The sequence below is a fragment of the Physeter macrocephalus genome, chromosome 4 (assembly GCF_002837175.3).
Source record: "Physeter macrocephalus isolate SW-GA chromosome 4, ASM283717v5, whole genome shotgun sequence".
In the NCBI taxonomy this organism is placed as follows: Eukaryota; Metazoa; Chordata; class Mammalia; order Artiodactyla; family Physeteridae; genus Physeter; species Physeter macrocephalus.
The window spans coordinates 24,177,812-24,197,794 of record NC_041217.1 but is presented as its reverse complement, the minus strand read 5'-3'; the positions used below and the strand labels follow the sequence as shown (position 1 = coordinate 24,197,794).

Sequence of the window (19,983 nt, the reverse complement as noted above, 5' to 3'; positions counted from 1 at the left end):
CAGCTCGCGCCGCTCCCCCCGCTCTCCCCGCGCTCCGGCGCCGGGCCCAGGTAGGGGCGGTGCGAGACGGGCCTGGCGGCGCGGCCTCCCTCCCCCTCCCTCCGGCCCGGCCGGGGGCGGGAGCGGAGGGGCGAGGCGCGGCCCCACTCGGCGGCACCCCCTCCCCGGGCAGGCGCGGGCGGAGCCGGGCCCGCCTCAGCCGGCAGCAGCGGGAGTAGCGCCGCGGTGCGCCGCACCGCGGGCAGCGAGCTCCGCATTCGAACCTCCCTCGCAAAGACAGTCTCCGCCCCACAATGCACCGCGGCGGGCAGCCTTTGAAAAAGCGGCGCGGCTCGTTCAAGATGGCGGAGCTCGACCAGTTGCCTGACGAGAGTGAGTAGCACCTCAAAGCACCCCCACTCTTCCCGCCGTCCGCCTGCTCCCGGGTTGCATCCGGCCGGGACGGGCGGCCGTGCCCTCTGCCGGGCAAGTGGGCTGACTGCCAGCCCCGCTGTGGTCCCCTAGTCCTTCCACCCCGGTGTTGCCGCCGCGTCGCCGCCTTTGTTATGGTGTCTGTGTATTGGTTTGTGGGGTTGTGTGAGAGCCAGGGCCGGAAACCGAAAGCCCGGGGGCCCAGCCCGGGCGGGGCGGAGGCGGTGGCTGCTCTCCTGGCCCGGCTCGGGCCCCCGGCCGCGGTGGGGGAAGAGCGACCGCCGGCCGCGGGGGCTGTCCTCCCCGCCTGCACCGCTCGCCCGGCGCGGAGAGACGCCTGGCGGGGTTATGTAACTCGCTTTCGGGGGCCGGGAAGGGCTCGGGCTGGGGAGGGGGTGGTCACAGCTCTCCTTCTTGTCCCGGCCTCTGATCCTGTCCTGTCACAGTTCCTGCCGCTGCACGCACTTGTGATCATCACTGCCCTCCCCTCCCTCCTCCGGTGTGTCCACCCCTGGAAGCATTTCCGTGTCAAAGGGCTGACCCCTTCCCCTGGGACCACAGGTGGCTGTGGACCTTTCCAGAGATAATCCAGACTGGGTACACAAGTGTTCAGGCAGCCCCCATCCCGCAGACTTCCTTCTCTGCGTATGTGTCTTAGGAATCACGGGGGTACCTTTACGCATGGATGTGACCATCACCACAGGCATATTCAGTACTCTTCCTGACACCCACCCTGTGCATTGCCTCCTTTAACCACGTTTACTCATCTTGCCATTTCAGGCGTGGATGCTCACTTGGGTTTAGTAAGTAAAAGCACTAATTCTGTAGTTTAAGCACAACAGAACTTAATTTTGTAATTTACAATATTGTATTGATATAAAGTATACAAGATAAAGGCACATTTTTCAGTTAATTACAGATGGGTCCTGATGCACACTCACTATTCAGTTTATGTATATCATTTGTGAGAGTTTTTAGTGTAATAGAAACAACTGTTAAATTTATCTGTGCAAGACACTTTTAAAGTGAGAACTGAATACAGCCAATTCTGTTTTCCTTGTGGGGTCGTATATTCTTTTTTTTTTTTTTTTTCTCGGTACGCGGGCCTCTCACTGTTGTGGCCTCTCCCGTCGCGGAGCACAGGCTCCGGACGCGCAGGCTCAGCGGCCACGGCTCACGGGCCCAGCCGCTCCGCGGCATGTGGGATCTTCCCGGACCGGGGCACGAACCCGCGTCCCCTGCATCGGCAGGCGGACTCTCAACCACTGCGCCACCAGGGAAGCCCGGGTCGTATATTCTTAATGTGCTGTAAAGTTGAAAGTTCAAGTTGCCAATCTGGTGAAAAGTTGTATTAAGAGAGTTTGTGTTTTAAATTTGCTCTAGACCAGCACGGAATTCCAGTAGAACTTTCTCAGTGATGGAAATGTTCTGTTTTGCGATGTCCAGTAGGGTAGCCACTTAGCCATATGTGGCTATGGAACTCTTCAGATGTGGCTAGAGTGACTTTTAAGTTTCGTTTGATTTTTGTTAATTTAAGTTTAAATAGTCATGTGTGTCTAGCGGCTACTGTATTGGATAAGGCACAGCCGTAGGCCACCAATGAATTTTATTGTTTCTTATTTGGAGAATACAGTAGTCGATTGTGATTTAGGATGCTCCTAAATAAAGGTGGGCCTGCTAAACACAATGTGCTCGTCATCTGGAAGTCCTTGCTCTCTTTGTCGTAAAGATGGTTTATATCACCTCTTGGAAGTCCCACCCACTAGATAACTGTCATTTAGAATATTTGCTCATTATCATTAAACATTTATTGAGGATTTACTCTGGTTCTTTGCAGACACTTGGGACTCATACTAGGGTTCAAATTACAGCTACTCTCTCCAGCTATATAAGATAATCATTCATATTGCTTTGTGACATCTCTGGTACACTAGGGTGTGTGTGGGCGTGCACCTTAGCTTGTGCGATATATGTCTTGTTTAGCTTGACCACAGCTGGTTGAAAGCAGCGATTGCTTTACCTGGTTTGTCACACAGTGCCATAAATCAGGTATATATGAATGCTTAATTTATATGGAATTGAATGTAGGGTAAGAGGCATGGTTAATGAAACTGCAGCAGAAGTGATTTCAGTTTGATACTAGAAGTAGCGATATGTTTATTTGCCAGTTTTAGTCAAGGGGGCTAGTTTGTAAGTTATCCAATAGTTAGTATAACATTATCAATAATAAAAGCTACTATCTATTTAGTACTAACTATGAACCAGGTGCTGTGCAGAGCATATTGTATACATTTGCTCATTTAATCCTCATTCCAGTTGAGGTAAGTACTCTTACTAATGAGGTAGCTGAGGCTATCTTCAGCCCAGATCTTTCCTCTGGGCTTCTGTGCTTAATATCTCTTGCCCATTTCACGTCTTCTCTCAGATGCCGCAGAGGCCCCTCAGACTTTATGGGTTCAAGATCTACCTCATTATCCTACTGCAGAACAGAGATACTTCCAGTGGTTCTGGTCGTAATGAATGGCTCCGCTGTGCAGTCAGCTGAAACCTAGATAGAGGTGTCTTCCACACTTCCCATAATTAAGCCTTCACTGAATCTTGTAACTTTTACCTTCTAAATGTCTCGATTTTACCTACTTCTCACCTTCATCCTGGTCCAAGCTGTCACCATCTCTTCTGCATTAATCGCTTCAGCCTCCCATCAATCCACCACCCAAACCCTCCCCCCCAACCTACACACAGCCAGAGTGATCCTTTCAGAATGTATGTATGTCATCCTATTGCTGAAAACACTTTACTATCTACAAGACCCTTTGTGTTCTGGCCATTCCCCACCTCTCCAGCTACATTTTGTACCACTCTTCCTCGCATTCTATCCTTTTGAACTAAATTGGACCTTTTTCATTCCCTATACTCACTAGGCTTTCTTTTTTGCACATGCTGTTCTCTCTGCCTGGAATGCTCTTCCTTCCTCTCTCTTCCAGTTAAGTGCTACTTATCCTTTAGATCCCATTTTAAGCTTCTGTCCTCCCTGACAAATAATACATCTTATTAAATCTTTCATACCACTGTGTAATTTCTTAGTGGCAGCTGTCACAGTTGCAGCTTTACGTTCGTTACTGTGATTGTTTGGTTAGCTTTGGTTAGAAGCCCCACCAGAGAAGGTGCCATTTCTGTTTTTCTTCATGCTTGCGTTCCAGTTCCATGCATGACGGCTGGCTTACTTCTCTGTTCTTTTTTCATAACCACCCTTCTCTTGCCAGTGACTTCCCAAACATAATGCCCCCACCCTTCCTTGAATATTCTAGATGTTCTACCTCGGGGCTTTTTTACCTGCTGTTTCTACCAGCCTGACTCATTGCTTTGCCCCCCTGTCCTCTCATGGCTAGTCCTTTTCACATGTTACCTCCTCAGAGAAGCCTTCCCTACCCGCCCTGTGTAAAGTTAGTTACTCCCCACGCTGCGATCCCTTGGTTATTTCCTTTACAGCAGCTGCCACCAGTGTAGCTGTCATTTTATATACTTGTTTATTGTATGTCTCCTCCCACTACAGTGTAAACTTCCCTGAGAACAGAGGCTTTGTCTAGCTTTTCCTTCAGTTAACCCCAGTCCCTAGAATAGTGCTGTGGCAGGTATTCAGTGAATATATGTTGAATGAATGAACACACCCGGTTAAAGCAGGAGTCTAACTTAATTGAATTCACCTGCCTGTAAAATACATGTTCTTAACCTAATCTTTTTTTTTGATTGATCAAAATAATACAAACAATAAGCATGGTCTGAAAATTAGTCATGTACTGTGTGCATTTTTCTCTAAGCACTTTTACATATACTAACTCATTTAATCCCCATTTTACAAAAGAAGAATAAGTAGCACACAGAGAGGTTAAGTAACTTGCTTAAGATAACACAGTAAGACAGTGGCAGAGCCAAGATTCAAACACAGCTAGTCTCCATCTGTGTTCTTAACCACTGTACTATACTATCTCTCACGAAGGGAAGAAGGTTAAAGGTGGTAGGTCAGAGACTGCAAGATACAGTCCCTGCCTTCTTGGAGCAGGAATGAATATCCTTACAACTCACACCTCTTCCTTCAGATCTCTGCTCAAATATCACGTTTCAGAGAAGCTAATCATGAGCACCTTATAGAGAAATAGTCTTCCCTCCACCAACTCCCACCCCACATTCCCTGTCCTTATTATCCTGCCTTATTTTTTTTTCCAGTAGTGCTTATCATCTCGTGATATGTGTGTGTGTGTTTGTTTCCCCTTCGCTAGAATGTAAATTCCAGAAGAGCATCAGGAGCCTCGACTTTGTCTGTTTTGCATGCTGTCAGTATCCCCAGTGACTAGAGCAGGGGCCAGAATGCAGTCAGCACTCTACACATATTCACTGAATGAATGAATGGTTACCACTTTTTCTCAAATGAACCATGTTTTTCTTGGTAGCTACATTGACACATCGTGCCCTGTCTACTACTGCTGCTTTCCCAGTTGTGTTGTATTTTTTGAGGCTTCTTAGCAAGGCTTTATGGCCTCTCTCCCCCACTTTTCCCCTTACAACTTTACTGCCTTTGGTCATTAAACTTCACTTTGCCATCCAGAAGCTGTTAACGTGTCCTATTAACCATTCTCCACATCTAGGCAGGAGAGTAGGGGGGAAAGCAAGAGTGGCTTTGATGTTGGTGGGTTGTCCGACAAGCCTCTCATACTGCCTTGCAGAGAAGTCAGTTGAGGTTTAGAGATCTGAGATACATAAAAATGTTTCATAGTCAGAACCATGATACTTTATCTGTTACTTCTCATTTAACGCCTGTTGTCCATTTATGTGAGTTGTAAATCATTGCTGCTTTTGTTAAAAACCAAGGAGAATTCATCTGTCTTCTCTGATTTTTGTACTTAGTTCATGTTCTTCTATCTTACTTTATTCCCTGAGATCATCTTTTATTTATTTATTTTTGTGTTTTGTGTAATGTCATACTGGACTGGCTCCTTATAGATGTTGACAGACATTTTTAACAAGCCACTTACAAATCTGTCTTTTCTCAATGTAAGTAAAAGGCTAACCTTTCAAATAACATCACTACTGCCTGGTCTTAGATTATATTTTTTTAAACATAAACGGATGTCATAGTAACTGAGATGAGAAATAGCTGGTTCTAAAATAAAACAAATTTAAAAATGAGGAATGATAAGAAATAATAATTTGACTATAGTAAAAGAAAAAAAGGTGTTCTAAACAGTTTTTTAAATTTAAAGAGGGAGGTTTTGCTCATTAATAATTATGTGGATAATTTCTATTTTGGAGCATAGAAAGGTTTTATTCCCCTGTTAATTTATTTTCTTTTATTGAGATATAATTAACATATAACATTGTATTAGTTTTAGGTGTACAGCATGATGATTTGATATTTGTATATGTTGCAAAACAATTGCCACAGTAAGTTTAGTTACTAACTACTAATCACCACACAGTTACAATTTTTTTTCTTGTGATGAAAACTTTTAGGATCTGTTCTTTCAGCAACTTTCAAATATATAATACAGTATTGTTAACTATAGTTATCATGCTTTACATTACATCCCCAGAACTTATTTATCTTATAACTGGAAGTTTGTACCTTTTGACCCCCTTCACCTATTTTGCCTATCCCCCACCCCCTGCCTCTGACAACCACCAATTTGTTCTCTGTATCTGTGAGTTTGGTGAGGTTTTTTTGTTTTTTTAATTTAAAAAAATTTATTATTATTATTATTTTTTGGCCATGCCACGCAGCTTGTGGGATCTTAGTTCCCGACCAGGGATTGAACCCAGGCCCTCGGCAGTGAAAGTGTGGAGTTCTAACCACTGGACTGCCAGGGAATTCCCTTTTATTGCTTTTTTTTAAGATGTCACATGTAAGTGAGAGAGATCATACTTTATTATTTTTCAAATGACTTGAACTTCTTTGCAGTATACCTATCCAATTCTGAGGTTTTCAATTTAGTGCTCCCCCTCTCTCTTAAAAACTTCTTTCCCCCGAAAAAAAACCAAAAAAAAAACTTCTTTCCCTATCAATTCTCCTACTTCCCCTCACCTATAGATCCTATCCTTTATTTACACCAGAACCTGTAGCCCAGTGTTTCTCGAAATGGGCCTGAGGGGTACCTGCAACAGAATCCCCTGAGGGCCTTTTTTAATCATACAGTATCTGCATGTATGAGGAGCTTCCTGGTTATTCTGATATGCACTGTTTTAGTCAGTGAACCCCTCCAGCTCCCTAATCCAGCTTGGATCTTTAAGTGTTGCACATACCTGCATTCTAGACTTCCAGGGGACTTACTGTCTGCTATGACAGTCCCTGGATCATTTCCATTTTCTGTTTTCCCCACTCTATTACCACTTCTGATCTTTGCCTCAATAAATGTCAATTCCCTTTCTCTTTTCCTTCTCCAGCACACTTCTGGATGAGGATCCAAAATCACTTCTGTCCCTACTCTTCCTCTTACCTCTCTTTCTACATTTTTCTCTGTTGGGAAGGTCTCCAGTTCTCACAACTTCAAACAAGACTCCCAAATATCTCCAGTTCTTCCTTACATTGTCTGAGTTTTGGTCAATAGCTTGAATTGTCTACTAGTTATTTCTTTTTTCTTTTTTTATAAATTTATTTATTTTAATTTATTTATTTTTGGCTGTGTTGGGTCTTCGTTGCTGTGCACGGGCTTTCTCTAATTGCGGCGAGCAGGGGCTACTCTTCGTTGCAGTGTGCAGGCTTTTCATTGTGGTGGCTTCTCTTGTTGCGGAGCAACGGGCTCTAGAACACAGGTTCAGTAGTTGTGATGCACGGGCTTAGTTGCTCCGTGGCATGTGGGATCTTCCCGGACCAGGGCTCGAACCCATGTCCCCTGCATTGACAGGCAGATTCTCAACCACTGTGCCACCAGGGAAGCCCTACTAGTTATTTCTAATTGCACATTCCACTGTCACTTCAACATTGCTAAAACTAAATGGATCACTTTTAACCCTAAACCAAGTTCTTTTTCTCTCACTTTGATTATGAAGTAATACTGATTTGTTTTCATTGCAGGCTCTTCAGCGAAAGCCCTTGTCAGTTTAAAAGGTAAGAATCATAGCATGATTCTTTTAGGAATGACACAAACTAGGAATTTATTTCATTAAATTTATTTAGATATAGTATTTCTCTTTTCTTTCTAAGTTATGATTCATTATAGCTTTTAAATATTGGTTTTCACTGGTGATAATAAGTTCATATGGGGAATCGTCCCTTGGTTTTTCTCCCCCTAGAATTATTGATTAAAGAACTTTCTAACTAAACATTCCAGACATTTCTTACTAGAGTTAAATCATTTATTAAACAACTGGGCTAAGCTGTATTTTTACATAATTGTTTGTTTTTTAAGAATCTTGTCTTCTAAGTAGTAATGCAAGTCTCTTGAAATAAATGAATGATAGTATTTTTTTCTGAGAAAAAGTTAGACATGTTCCTTGGTCTCGCTGTTTCTTTGTGTAAGTACGTTAGACCTATCCTCTTAATATAATTTATTTTGAGATTTTATCTCTTGAGCAAGATTCTACTGGATAAGTAAATTTGGAACCAATGTAAATCTTCTCAAAGGTTCATTAGTACTTTCAGTTTTTAAAGCTACTGTATTACACTTTGGATTGGTGAGCTACCATATTAAGTCCTTCTGGCTTGAGAACACTTATCTTCCAGGATTACCCTAATTTATTTGCCTAGCAGGATCAACCCCATCCCATCTCTTTTCTTTTGTACTTATTAAAATATATGTCTGAAAAAGTATTCCCCTAATTTTTTTCTCCCAATATTAAAGCCATTTCTCTTTTTAAGAAAGTACATAGAAGTGATATAAATTTTTTATACAAAAATTAGAAAATGCTTTCAGGTGATTAGAAGGAAATAAAACTAACTATCTTGTGTATATTCATCCCAGTTTTCTATATCTCTCTCTAAATAAACATATCCCTTTTGTAAACATTAAACTCGCCTTCTTTATTTTCATAACACGCTTAATCGGTAACTTGATCGGATTTGTTCTGGTTGCATACAACTCTGAAGACGTTTCTTTGAATTAAGGAAAAAAACGCACATATTTCATTTTTGGATATCAAGTGTTTTACACGTTGAAGCAGAATATGCTCTAAATTCAAGGTTAAAGGAGCTTTTCCCATTTTTCCTTGCCTGCTTTCAGTCAGATTGTACTGAGGTAGTTCTTGGCAAATAAGAATAGAGAAATTATTGAAAAACAAAATGAAATAAGCCACACATGTTTTAATATGAAAATGTAATACTTTCAAGTAGCATTGCCTTGTCAAATTATTTAGTGAGTTTGACAAAAAAAATACAGAAAAGATTTTTTTATTTGTAATAAACTAAAATTATTATGGTCAGTATATTTTTTCCGTATTTGTAAATATTTCAGATATATTGCTGTTATTAAAAAGGCCATGTTTATAATATGAAATCCTTTGAACTAAACTTAAATATCATTAATAATTATTTATTACAGAGGGAAGCTTATCTAACACATGGAATGAAAAGTACAGCTCTTTACAAAAAACACCTGTTTGGAAAGGCAGGAATACAGGCTCTGCTGTGGAAATGGTAAGGAATTAGTTTTTCTTACTCTTTAGAATATGATAGCTAAATTGTCTGTATTATTGTCATGTGCACATTCTTACAGCACTATAAATTTTTCCAAGGGTTTTCCCCAACTCCAAGCATTTGTGTCATTAAGTGTCATTGAACAGTATTTGATCATATGTAGATAAATAATCTATAGCCTGTGATAATCTGTTCATCATTAAGCATTTGTTAAGTAATTGTAGTTTCTTTAAATAGGCAAACCCAAAAAACTCCAACAACCCGAAATCTTACTTTTAATAGTTTTTTTTTAAATAAAAAGATTGTACCTGGCTCTGGTCCCTACAAAAAGATATATAAGTAAGTGGTAGGATACTGAAATCTTGTGTAAGTCAAGAATAAATGCATTTAGGGGTGGGAAGTAGAGATGAGCATATAATTGGCGTGACTAACAATTTTCGGGGCCTCTCTTCCTCCCCTGCCCAGCCAGGTAGCCAGGAAATTTTAGGGGTCAATCATGAAACAAGCCTGGAGCTAGGTTAGACAGTAGCTGTCAGTAGCCTGGGCAGCTGGCCACAGTGAGTGTACAGGACTCTCCATGCTGTTATCATTTCTGTCACCATCATTCTCTTCCTCCTCTCTGCCCATGGTCAGAGGAGGGGAGCAGGGTAGAAGGGACTTCCTGTCAGGGCTCTGCAGTGTTGAGACTCTCAGTGGGTTTAATTTCACCAGTCCATACCTCTAGCCTTGACCCAGTTGGATGCTTCCCATATGTTGCTAGCCTGCTGCATCTGCTTCAGTTCTAAGTAGGCATGGAACTGTCTTGAATGGTGGGAGAAGGATTTGAAAAATGATGTGGGTGCTCTTGGGATATTATTTCTGTTGTTCTTCCCTATTAGGCCTCTGAACCTAGGATGGACTGTAAAATTTTTCATATTATAAATCCTTAAGTGTGTGATGTACTTCGGATGCTTAAAATTTTTTAGTTCTGCATGCACTTATCAAGTATGTTATAGGTATCTTATATTTTACTTGCAAATGGAAATTTGTCAACAGTTTTTGACAGCGGATCTAGTATATTATATACATTTCGATTTACTCTCTAAAGTGATCTAGTAACTTTGTCCCAACTCAGCCCTATCCAATAGACCTATCAGGTGAAACACCCAACTGGTTGGTATTAATCCAAGCGCCAAAATAATGAGAACTAGAATTTCCAGAGCTTAATTTTCCTATCTTCAACATTCAAGACTGCCAGTTCACTATACGAAGAAGACTTGGGTTCTAGTTTTAATAAACAGCTAGGTGTTTCATTTCTAAACAAATTACATACATATGTATCTTTCTACTTTCTAAAATCTGAAATTATTTGTGTGCTTTCTATTACCCATTCTTCATCCTTTAATACTGCTGATAATTCGGAGTTAGCTGTATTTTCCAAGTATAGAATTGTGTTTTGGAACAAAAATGACAGGTGTTTGGCCTTTTCATTAAATAAAAAAATTTCTGTCATAGCCTTTCAGAAATTCAAAACGAAGTCGGCTCTTTTCTGATGAAGATGACAGACAAATAAATACAAGGTCACCTAAAAGAAATCAGAGGGTGGCAATGGTTCCACAGGTATGTGTGTGCTAAAATTTTGTTTCATTGAAAGGAAGTGAGCGATCGCTCAGTATAATAAAGTTTACATTTATTGTTCTACGACATTTTGAGTAACAAGTTCTTTAAATCAGTACTTCAGCTCAACTCCTATTTTAGTTACCTAAAACAGGGCATTATTTTATTGGTGGACTTTAAGCCAGTGTAGAAAGCCAGTCCTCAGTCTTACAAATGCACACTCTTCTTTTTTTTTTTTTGGCCGCACCACAAGGCATGTGGGATTTTAGTTCCCCGACCAGGGATTGAACCAGGATTTTGTGCCCCCTGCAGTGGAAGCACGGAGTCCTAACCACTGGATCTCCAGGGAATTCCCATGCACACTCTTTTTTTAAGCATGGAGATAGTGGACATTCAGCAAATGGATTTGGCAAATTGGAATCAGCTTGGTGTTTGCATGGAAATCAGAGGGGAAAACTCATTTTACTTTGTCATTGAGTGAAGTATGTTGAAGACTTCCTTTATCCAAAAGAGGAAAATATAGAGCATGAAATCATATCTCCTTTTTCATTTTGACATCTTTTAAAGAAAAATTATAGTGGACATGTAAGAATCAAAGCAATGAATGAAAATTAGATAAGGAAATATTAACTTTAAGAATACAATAATTAGGGCTTCCCTGGTGGTGCAGTGGTTGAGAGTCCACCTGCCGATGCCGGGGACACGGGTTTGTGCCCCGGTCTGGGAAGATCCCACATGCCGCGGAGCGGCTGGGCCCGTGAGCCACAGCTGCTGACCCTGCGCGTCCGGAGCCTGTGCTCCGCAACGGGAGAGGCCACAACAGTGAGAGGCCCGCGTACCGCAAAAAAAAGAAAAAAAAAAAAAGAATACAATAATTTTCTCCTATGAAATGTATAATTTTTGATATAGTTATTCCCTACTTCCCATTCATTTTTTTTTCAAAAGTGTTATAACATTTTCCAGTAGGATGTATCACAGTAGAGGTAATTTTCTCAACCAAGGATTTGACATCAAATTAATTAAAGGTATTACCAGCAATATGCCCTTACCAAAAAAAAAAAAAAACCAAAGAACTTTTACATACCTTTATAATCATTTCAAATAGTAAAATATTTTCGGGCTTCCCTGGTGGCGCAGTGGTTGAGAGTCCGCCTGCCGATGCAGGCGACACGGGGTTCGTGCCCCGGTCCGGGAAGATCCCACATGCCGCGGAGCGGCTGGGCCCGTGAGCCATGGCCGCTGAGCCTGCGCGTCGCTCCGCAGCGGGAGAGGCCACGACAGTGAGAGGCCCACGTACCGGAAAAAAAAAAAAAAAAAATTTTCATTCTCTGTAAAATGAACAAAAATATATGAACTTTTTAACATCAAGGACAAGTGTGCATAAGCATCTAAAATTCAATTTAAAAATTTGACCCAGTTGAAACTAATACACAGTGTGCATTGCTTGGCGCAGTAGATGTCGGATACAAGGTTGAATGAATACAAGAATAGTCAACAACTATTTCTTGTATTGATTTTAGAAGAGCTGTGTTATTAGGATAATTTGGATGCTTTAACTCTGTTTAGATATTTTAAATTTCCAGAGGTGTGGATTTTTTTTTAAGTTCTTTTTTTTCCCTCCAACTATTTACTAGGAAATTTTCAAACATACAGAAAACTCTGGCCTTTGTGATATGAAACCATCCTGCTCTAAGTCTATCCAAAGCCCTCCTCCCCAGGTGCATATCATTCCTTCTGGGACTGTTTCACAAAGGCCTTTCTACTTGTGAGCAATACAGAACAAATATAACATAGGACAGACATGATATGAGACTTCTTTAACTATGTGAAAAAATTTTATATCCTCTGAGTTTTCTCTTTTCTAGTCCTAACATGCCTAGTTCTTTCAATCTTCATTTACATGATATGCGTTGTTCCCTTACTCTCCTAGTCACAGCCTCAAATCTGGTGTATTCTATCTTTGTGTTTGTTTAAAGAGCACTATATTCAGAGCTGGAAAATTGTTAAAAACCAATGTTTATTCAGTACTTAGTATGTGCCAGATCCTGTTCTAAGCACTTCATATGTATTAATTTGATTTAATCTTCAAACCCCCCATGAGTTAGGTTACTATTTTCTTATTTCCCATTTTTCAGGTGAGAAAACAGACACAGAGAAGGTTTTTGTTTTTTTTTTTAATTTATTTATTTTTGGCTGCACTGGGTCTTCGCTGCTGCTCACAGGCTTTCTTTCTCTAGTTGCAGCGAGTAGGGTCTACTCTGTTGAGGTGCGCAGGCTTCTCACTGCGGTGGCTTCTGCTGTGGCAGAGCATGGGCTCTAGGCCCATGGGCTTCAGTAGTTGTAGCACGTGGGCTCAGTAGTTGTGGCTCTCGGGCTCTAGAGCGTAGGCTCAGTAGTTGTGGCGCACGGGCTTAGTTGCTCCATGGCATGTGGGATAGTCCCGGGCCAGGGCTCGAACCCATGTCACCTGCATTGGTAGGTGGATTCTTAACCACTGCACCACCAGAGAAGTCGACAGAGAAGTTTCTTGTTCAAGATCACAAAGCTAATAAGTGAAAGCCGATACTAAATGGCAGGCAGCCTGTCTTCAGAGGTCTACTTTTTTTGTTGTAGCTTTATTGAGATACAATTAACATAGCATACAATTTACCTATTTAAAGCATACAATTCAGTCGTTTTAATATATGCACAGAGGTGTGCAACTATCACTACAACCAATTTTAGGACATTTTCATCATCTCGAAAAAAATCGGTAGCAGTCACTGTCCATTTTCCATTTGTTGAATAAACCCTTAGAAGTGTAATTGCTACAAGGGTATTTACATTTAAACTTTGGAAGATACTACCTAATAATCTATTTATAAAAGTTGTAATAATTTATATTTCCACTAACAGATTGAATATATTTCCTCATACTCAACAGAGGAATCTTTAATACAGTTTTATATGCAATGAGGCACCAATACCCTATTTTAGAACTTGGGTCAGTAACTCAGTAGAAATAAAAATAGCACTCTTTCTGATAATAATACTTTATAATAATTTGGTTATTTATGCTAAATGACTCATGACATATAATTTTTTTTTACATTAAAAAGTTAATTTTCTAAGTACAATGTGGTATCCTTAATTGGATTCTGGGACAGAAAAAGGACATTAATGGAAAAACTGGAGAAATCCAAATAAAGTCTGTGGTTTAGTTAATAGTATTATACGAATGTTAATTTCTTAGTTTTGACAAACCATGGTTATATAAGATGTTAACATTAGGGAAAGCTGGATGAAGGGCATATGGAACCTCTGTATTATCTTTGCAACTTTTCTATAAATCTACAGTTTTTCCTAAGTAAAGTTTTATACTAAAAAATAAAAAGTTAATTTTGACCTTCACCTACCCTCCAGATCTGCTTCCCTCTTCCACTGGTAACCAACCACTGTAGTTTGATTATCCTTTTAGATCTTTTTAATACTTCTAAACCTTTATATATGTATTCATAGAAAATATATGGTATTGTTTTGTGTATGTAGTTTTAAAATTACATTTGTAGTATTATTTTCATGATATTGTATCAGGCATCATTCTGTAATTTATTTTTTCACTCAAAAGTGTTTTTTTTTGTTTTGGTTTGGTTTGGTTCATTTGTTCTTTTGGGTTTTTTTGCCTCGCGGCTTGCAGGGGGTCTTAGTTTCCTGACCAGGGATCAAACCCGGGCCCCCTGCGGTGAAATCAAAAGTCTGTTTTTGAGATCTGGCCATGCTCACTGATTTAGTTAGACATCTTCAATATTTCATTTCTTTTTACTGTTTTGTAGTAGTCAATCTTATACCATAATTTATTTATAAATTCTCCTATTTTATGGGCATTCAAGTGGTTTCTAAGTTTTCATTATTACAAACAATGCTGTAGTGAACATCCCAAACATATTTGTATAAATTTGCAAGTGTTTTTCTAGGGCAGATGGCTAAAATGTGGAATTGCTGGATCACAGGATATGCACATTTAAAGTTTTTAAAGTAGTGCCAAATTATTCTCCAAAGAAATTGTACTGGCTTATACTTTCAACCAGTAATATATCACAGTGCCTATTTTACCTAATGCTTGTTAACTCAGTATATAACTAAACATCTAGATTTTTGCTAATCTCATAATAGCATCTCACTTGTCTTAGTTGGCATGTCATCTATGAGTGATGGTGAGATACTTTTCATATATGTTTACAAACTTTCTTTCCTTAGCTCTAAACTGTTTGTCTTTCTCCTGTTTTTTATTAGATTGTTGGTCATTTTCTTATTAGTTTGTAAGAATTTTATATATATTAAGAATATTAGCCCTTTGGCTGTTCATAGTGGTTATAATTTTTTTCACAGTTTGTAGTTTGTCTTGTGCTTTGTTTCTATATTTTTCACCATAGAGGACTGAAAAAAATTCTAAGGGTCAAATATAGCTGTGTTTCCTTTTAATGACATTGATTTTCTGATTAGAAAGACCTTCCCTAGTCTAACATTTATAGTTTTAGAATTCTCTCTATATTTCTTATTTCATTAAAAAAAATGTTTAAATCTTCAATCCATCTGGAATTTATTTTGGAGTAAAGAATGAGGTAAGACTGCAACCAAATTTTTTTCCTAGAGGACTACTTAGTTGTCCTGGGTAACATTTACTGAACAATCCATCTTTTATACATTGGTTTATAATGCTGCTGCATGACAAGCTATATTCCTGTATATATTTGGGATTATTTCTAGAATTTTTTTTTAAAGAATTCAAATGGGGAAGACCAAGTTACTTTCTTTTTTTTCTTTAAGTTTTTGTTTGTTTGTTTGTTTTTTTATGGTTGCATTGGGTCTTCGTTGCTGCACGCAGGCTTTTTCTAGTTGCGGCAAGTGGGGGCTACTCTTCGTTTTGGTGTGTGAGCTTCTCCTTGGCGGTGGCTTGTTGCAGAGCACAGGCTTCGGTAGTTGTGGTACATGGGCCCTAGAGCACGAGGGCTTCAGTAGTTGCGGCGCGTGGGCTCAGTAGTTGTGGCACGGGCTTAGTTGCTCTGTGGCATGTGGGATCTTCCTGGACCAGGGATCGAACCCATGTTCCCTGCGTTGGCAGGCGGATTCTTAACCACTGCGCCACCAGGGAAACCCCTATTTCTAGACTTTCTATCTCTTTATATCTAGTGTGTCTCTGTATGTGCTTGTGTCAACTTTTTTTTTTTTAATTTATTTTTTGGCCGCATTGGGTCTTCGTTGCTGCGCATGGGTTTTCTCTAGTTGTGGTGAGCGGGGGCTACTCTTCGTTGCGGCACGTGGGCTTCTCATTGTGGTAGCTTCTCTTGTTGCGGAGCACGGGCTCTAGGGCACATGGGCTTCAATAGTTGTGGCACATGGGCTCAGTAGTTTTGGCTCATGGGCTCTAGAGCACAGGCTCAGTAGTTGTGGCGCACAGGCTTAGTTGCTCCGCAGCATGTGGGATCTTCCTGGACCAGGGATTGAACCCATGTCCCCTGCATTGGCAGGAGGACTCTTAACCACTGCGCCACCAGGGAAGTCCCTCAAATTGTTTTAATGTGACTTTATATTGTGTTTTAATCTCTGCTATAACATTATTACTTATCATTTTTTAAGATTTTCCTAAGTATACTTGCACATTTATTTTTCCATATGAACTTCAGAATCAACTTGACTAGGAAAAAATTCTGTTGGGATTTTCTTTGATGTTGAACTAATATTATAAATTAATTTTGGGGTTATGACTTGTAACATTGGTACTACCCATCCAAGAACTGGTTGTAGTTCTACTTATTCAAGCCTTAGTACCCCTTAGTAGACTTTAAAATTTTTTTCCATGTCAGTCTTGCACATTTCTTAAGTATATTCGTAGGTGTTTAATACTTTTTGTTCTTGTTGTTTTTGCTGTCATAAACAGGATATTTCTTCTGTTTGATTTGTTCTCATTGATATATAGAAAAGATAATTATTTATCTATCTATTTATCTATCTATCTATTTATTTATTTATTTATTTTTGGCTGCGTTGGGTCTTTGTTGCTGCGCATGGGCTTTCTCTAGTGGCGGCGAGCAAGGGCTACTCTTTGTTGTGGTGTGTGGGCTTCTAGTTGCGGTGTGCGGGCTTCTCATTGTAGTGTCTTCTCTTGTTGTGGAGCATGGGCTCTAGGTGCGTTGGTTTCAGTAGTTGTGGCACTCGGGCTCAGTAGTTGTGGCTCACAGGCTCTAGAGCACAGGCTCAGTAGTTGTGGTGCACTGGCATAGTTGCTCTGCGGCATGTGGGATCTTCCTGCAGCAGGGTTTGAACCCGTGTCGCCTACATTGGCAGGTGGATTCTTAACCACTGCACTACCAGGGAAGTCCTGATAATGTTGTTTTTTCTTTTGCTTTATTTTCCATTATACTGAAAACTTAAAGTACCATTGTAGCATCTCTTGTCATCATCAGTGGAAACAAACCCTTTGATGTACTCTTGCAGGGAGTATACATGACTAATATCCCTTTTGAGGCAGTTTATCTCCTCTTTTGCTTCTTCAGGATCTGGGCTTTAGGGGTTCTGTGGGGCTGATGTTTGTGTAATGACCTTGATATTTCCTGTGTCCTTGGGCCTCTGGTCAGTCTCCTTCAGGCATTGATAATTTGATTTCGTGGCTGTAGGTAGGAGGCCTCAGTTCTTGCCACATGGATCTCTCCTTAGGGCTGCTTGAGTGTCCTCATGACATGGCAGCTGGCTTACCCCAGGATGAATGATCTGGCACAAGGTGGCCATCCTGGTTTCACATCAGCATGATCTCAGGCACAAACCTCCTTGTTTTTCCATTTTGTCTTTAAGTTACTTGTAGAAACTACTGGCCCGGGGTCCCAAGGACTGTCGCGGCTTCGGTTGGTGGGGCCCCTCCAGAGCCGGCAGCCTCAGTGTGTCCGCCCTCCCCTCGGGCTCTGGGGCAGTTCAGTCGATAATGATTTTTTTAAATAGAGATTTTTGTATAACAACTTTGTTTTCTCCCACTTTATTAATTTATTCCTTTTAATGGTTATAATTGATTTTCTTGAGTTTTCTGGGGGAGTCATATCACCTGCAAATAATGGTAATTTTGTCTTCTCCTTTACAATTTTATTCCTTTTGTTTAATTGGCTAATTCCATCAAAACAGTGTCAAAAATAGGGGTATAATCAACATCTTTGTCATATTCCTCACTTTAATGAGAATGTTTTTAGAATTTTAACATTGAATATGATATTGACCTTTCTTTTTAAAAATATTTATTTATTTATTTATTTATTTATTTTTGGCTGCGTTGGGTCTTCATTGCTGCATGCGGGCTTTCTCTAGTTTTGGCGAGCGGGGGCTACTCTTCTTTGCAGTGTGTGGGCTTCTCATTGCGGTGGCTTCTCTTGTTGCGGAGCACAGGCTCTAGGTGCACGGGCTTCAGAAGTTGTGGCACGAGGTCTAAGTAGTTGTGACTTGCGAGCTCTAGAGTGCAGGCTCAGTAGTTGTGGTGCACGGGCTTAGTTGCTCCGTGGCATGTGGGATCTTCCCGGACCAGGGCTCGAGTCCTTGTCCCCTGCATTGGCAGGTGGGTTCTTAACCACTGTGCCACCAGGGAAGTCCGATACTGACCTTTCGATTGGAATGGGGAGAAATGTGTTTTGAAGGTTAAGAAAGTGTTCATCTATTTTTATTTTCTTGGTCAGTATTGCTAAAGGTTTGTCAATTTTGTTGATTTTTTTCAAAGAACTTTTGGTTTTATTGATTTTTCTCTCTTGGTTTTCTGTTTTTTCTTTCTATTATTTATGTTCTAATTTTTATTATTTTCTTCCTCTGCTTGCTTTGAGTTTTCTTCTTTCTCTAGTTTCTTAAGGTGGAAGGATAAGTTATTTATTTGAAATTTTTCCTTTTTTCTAATATAGGCATTTACCCAATGAATTAAATTTCCCTTCAAGTACTACTTTAGCTGTATCATTTAACTTTTGGTATATCATGGTTTTTTAGTCATTTTGTCTACTTTTATATTCCATTAAGAGTTTTTTTTTAATGGATATTGAATTTTATCAAGTGTTTTTAGCATCAGTGGAGGTGATCATATGACTTTTATTGTTTGATTTATTAATAATGACGGATTACATTAATAGTTTTCTAATACTGGCCCATCCTTGTATTCTTGACATGAATGAATTCCACTTGGTTGTGTTGTATTCTTTTGATGTTCTGATGGTGTTTTTTAAGCTTTTTAAAAACTGAAATATAATTGACATATAATATTATATTAAGGTATACATGATGATTTCAGTATTTGTATATATTGTGAAATGATCATCACAGTAAGTCTACTATAGTTATCATCCATTACCGTAGTTACAAAAATATTTTTCTTGTAATGAGAACTTTAAAAATTTATTCTCTTAGCAACTTTCAGGTATACAGTATGGTATAGTCACCATTCTGTACATTACATCCTCATGACTTATTTATTTTATAACTGGCGGTTTGTATCTTTTGACCTTTTTTTATCCATTTCATTTGCCTCCCTACCCCTGTCTTTGGCAACCACCAGTCTGTTCTCTGGATCTATTGAGTTGGGTTTTTTGTGGGGAGGGAGGTAATTTTTTTTTTGGTCACACATATAAGTAAAATTATATGGTGTTTGTCTTTCTCTGTCTGACTTATTTCACTTAGCATAATGTCCTCAAGGCCTATCAATGTTGTCACAAATGGCAAGATTTCCTTCTTTTTTATGGCTGAATAATATTCTCTCTCTCTCCCTCTCTGTCTCTCTGTCTCTCTCTCTCTCTTTATATATATATATACACACACCACATTTTCTTCATTCGTCAGTGGATGTATAGGTTGTTTCCATGTCTTGGCTATTGTAAATAATACTGCAACAAACATGGGGCTGCATGTATCTTTTTTTTTTTTTTTTTTTTTTTTTTTTTGGGATCTTCCCGGACCAGAGCACGAAACCGTGTCCCCTGCATCGGCAGGCGGATTCTCAACCACTGCGCCACCAGGGAAGCCCTGCATGTATCTTTTGGAGATAGTTCATTTCCTTTGGATAAACACCCAGAGTTAGAATTGCTGGATTATGTGGTACTTCTGTTTTTAATTTTTTGAGGAACCTCCATACTGTTTTGCATACTGGCTGCACCAATTTACATTTCCAGCAACAGTTCACAGGGTTCTCTTTTCTCCACATGCTCTCCAACACTTGTTATTTCTTGCCTTTTTGATAACAGCCATTCTAACAGGTGTGAGGTTATATCTCACTGTGGCATTTGTCTGATGATTAGTGATGTTGAGCACCTTTTCATGTACCTGTTAGCCATTTGTGTCTTCTTTGGAAAAATTGTCTATGC

At 39.9% G+C, this 19,983-nt stretch overlaps 1 protein-coding gene across 1 annotated transcript in view; it reads left to right on the top strand.

The window, feature by feature from the left end:
• The first annotated feature begins 267 nt into the window (after nt 1–267).
• LIN9 (lin-9 DREAM MuvB core complex component) overlaps nt 268–19,983 on the top strand; it is a 107,067-nt gene continuing 87,351 nt past the window's right edge. Inside the window, exons 1-4 of the mRNA XM_024130686.3 lie at nt 268–372; nt 7,478–7,510; nt 8,940–9,034; nt 10,529–10,633. Coding sequence (XP_023986454.1) covers nt 294–372; nt 7,478–7,510; nt 8,940–9,034; nt 10,529–10,633 — 312 coding nt within the window. The 5' untranslated portion in view covers nt 268–293. The remainder of the gene's footprint in view (nt 373–7,477; nt 7,511–8,939; nt 9,035–10,528; nt 10,634–19,983) is intronic.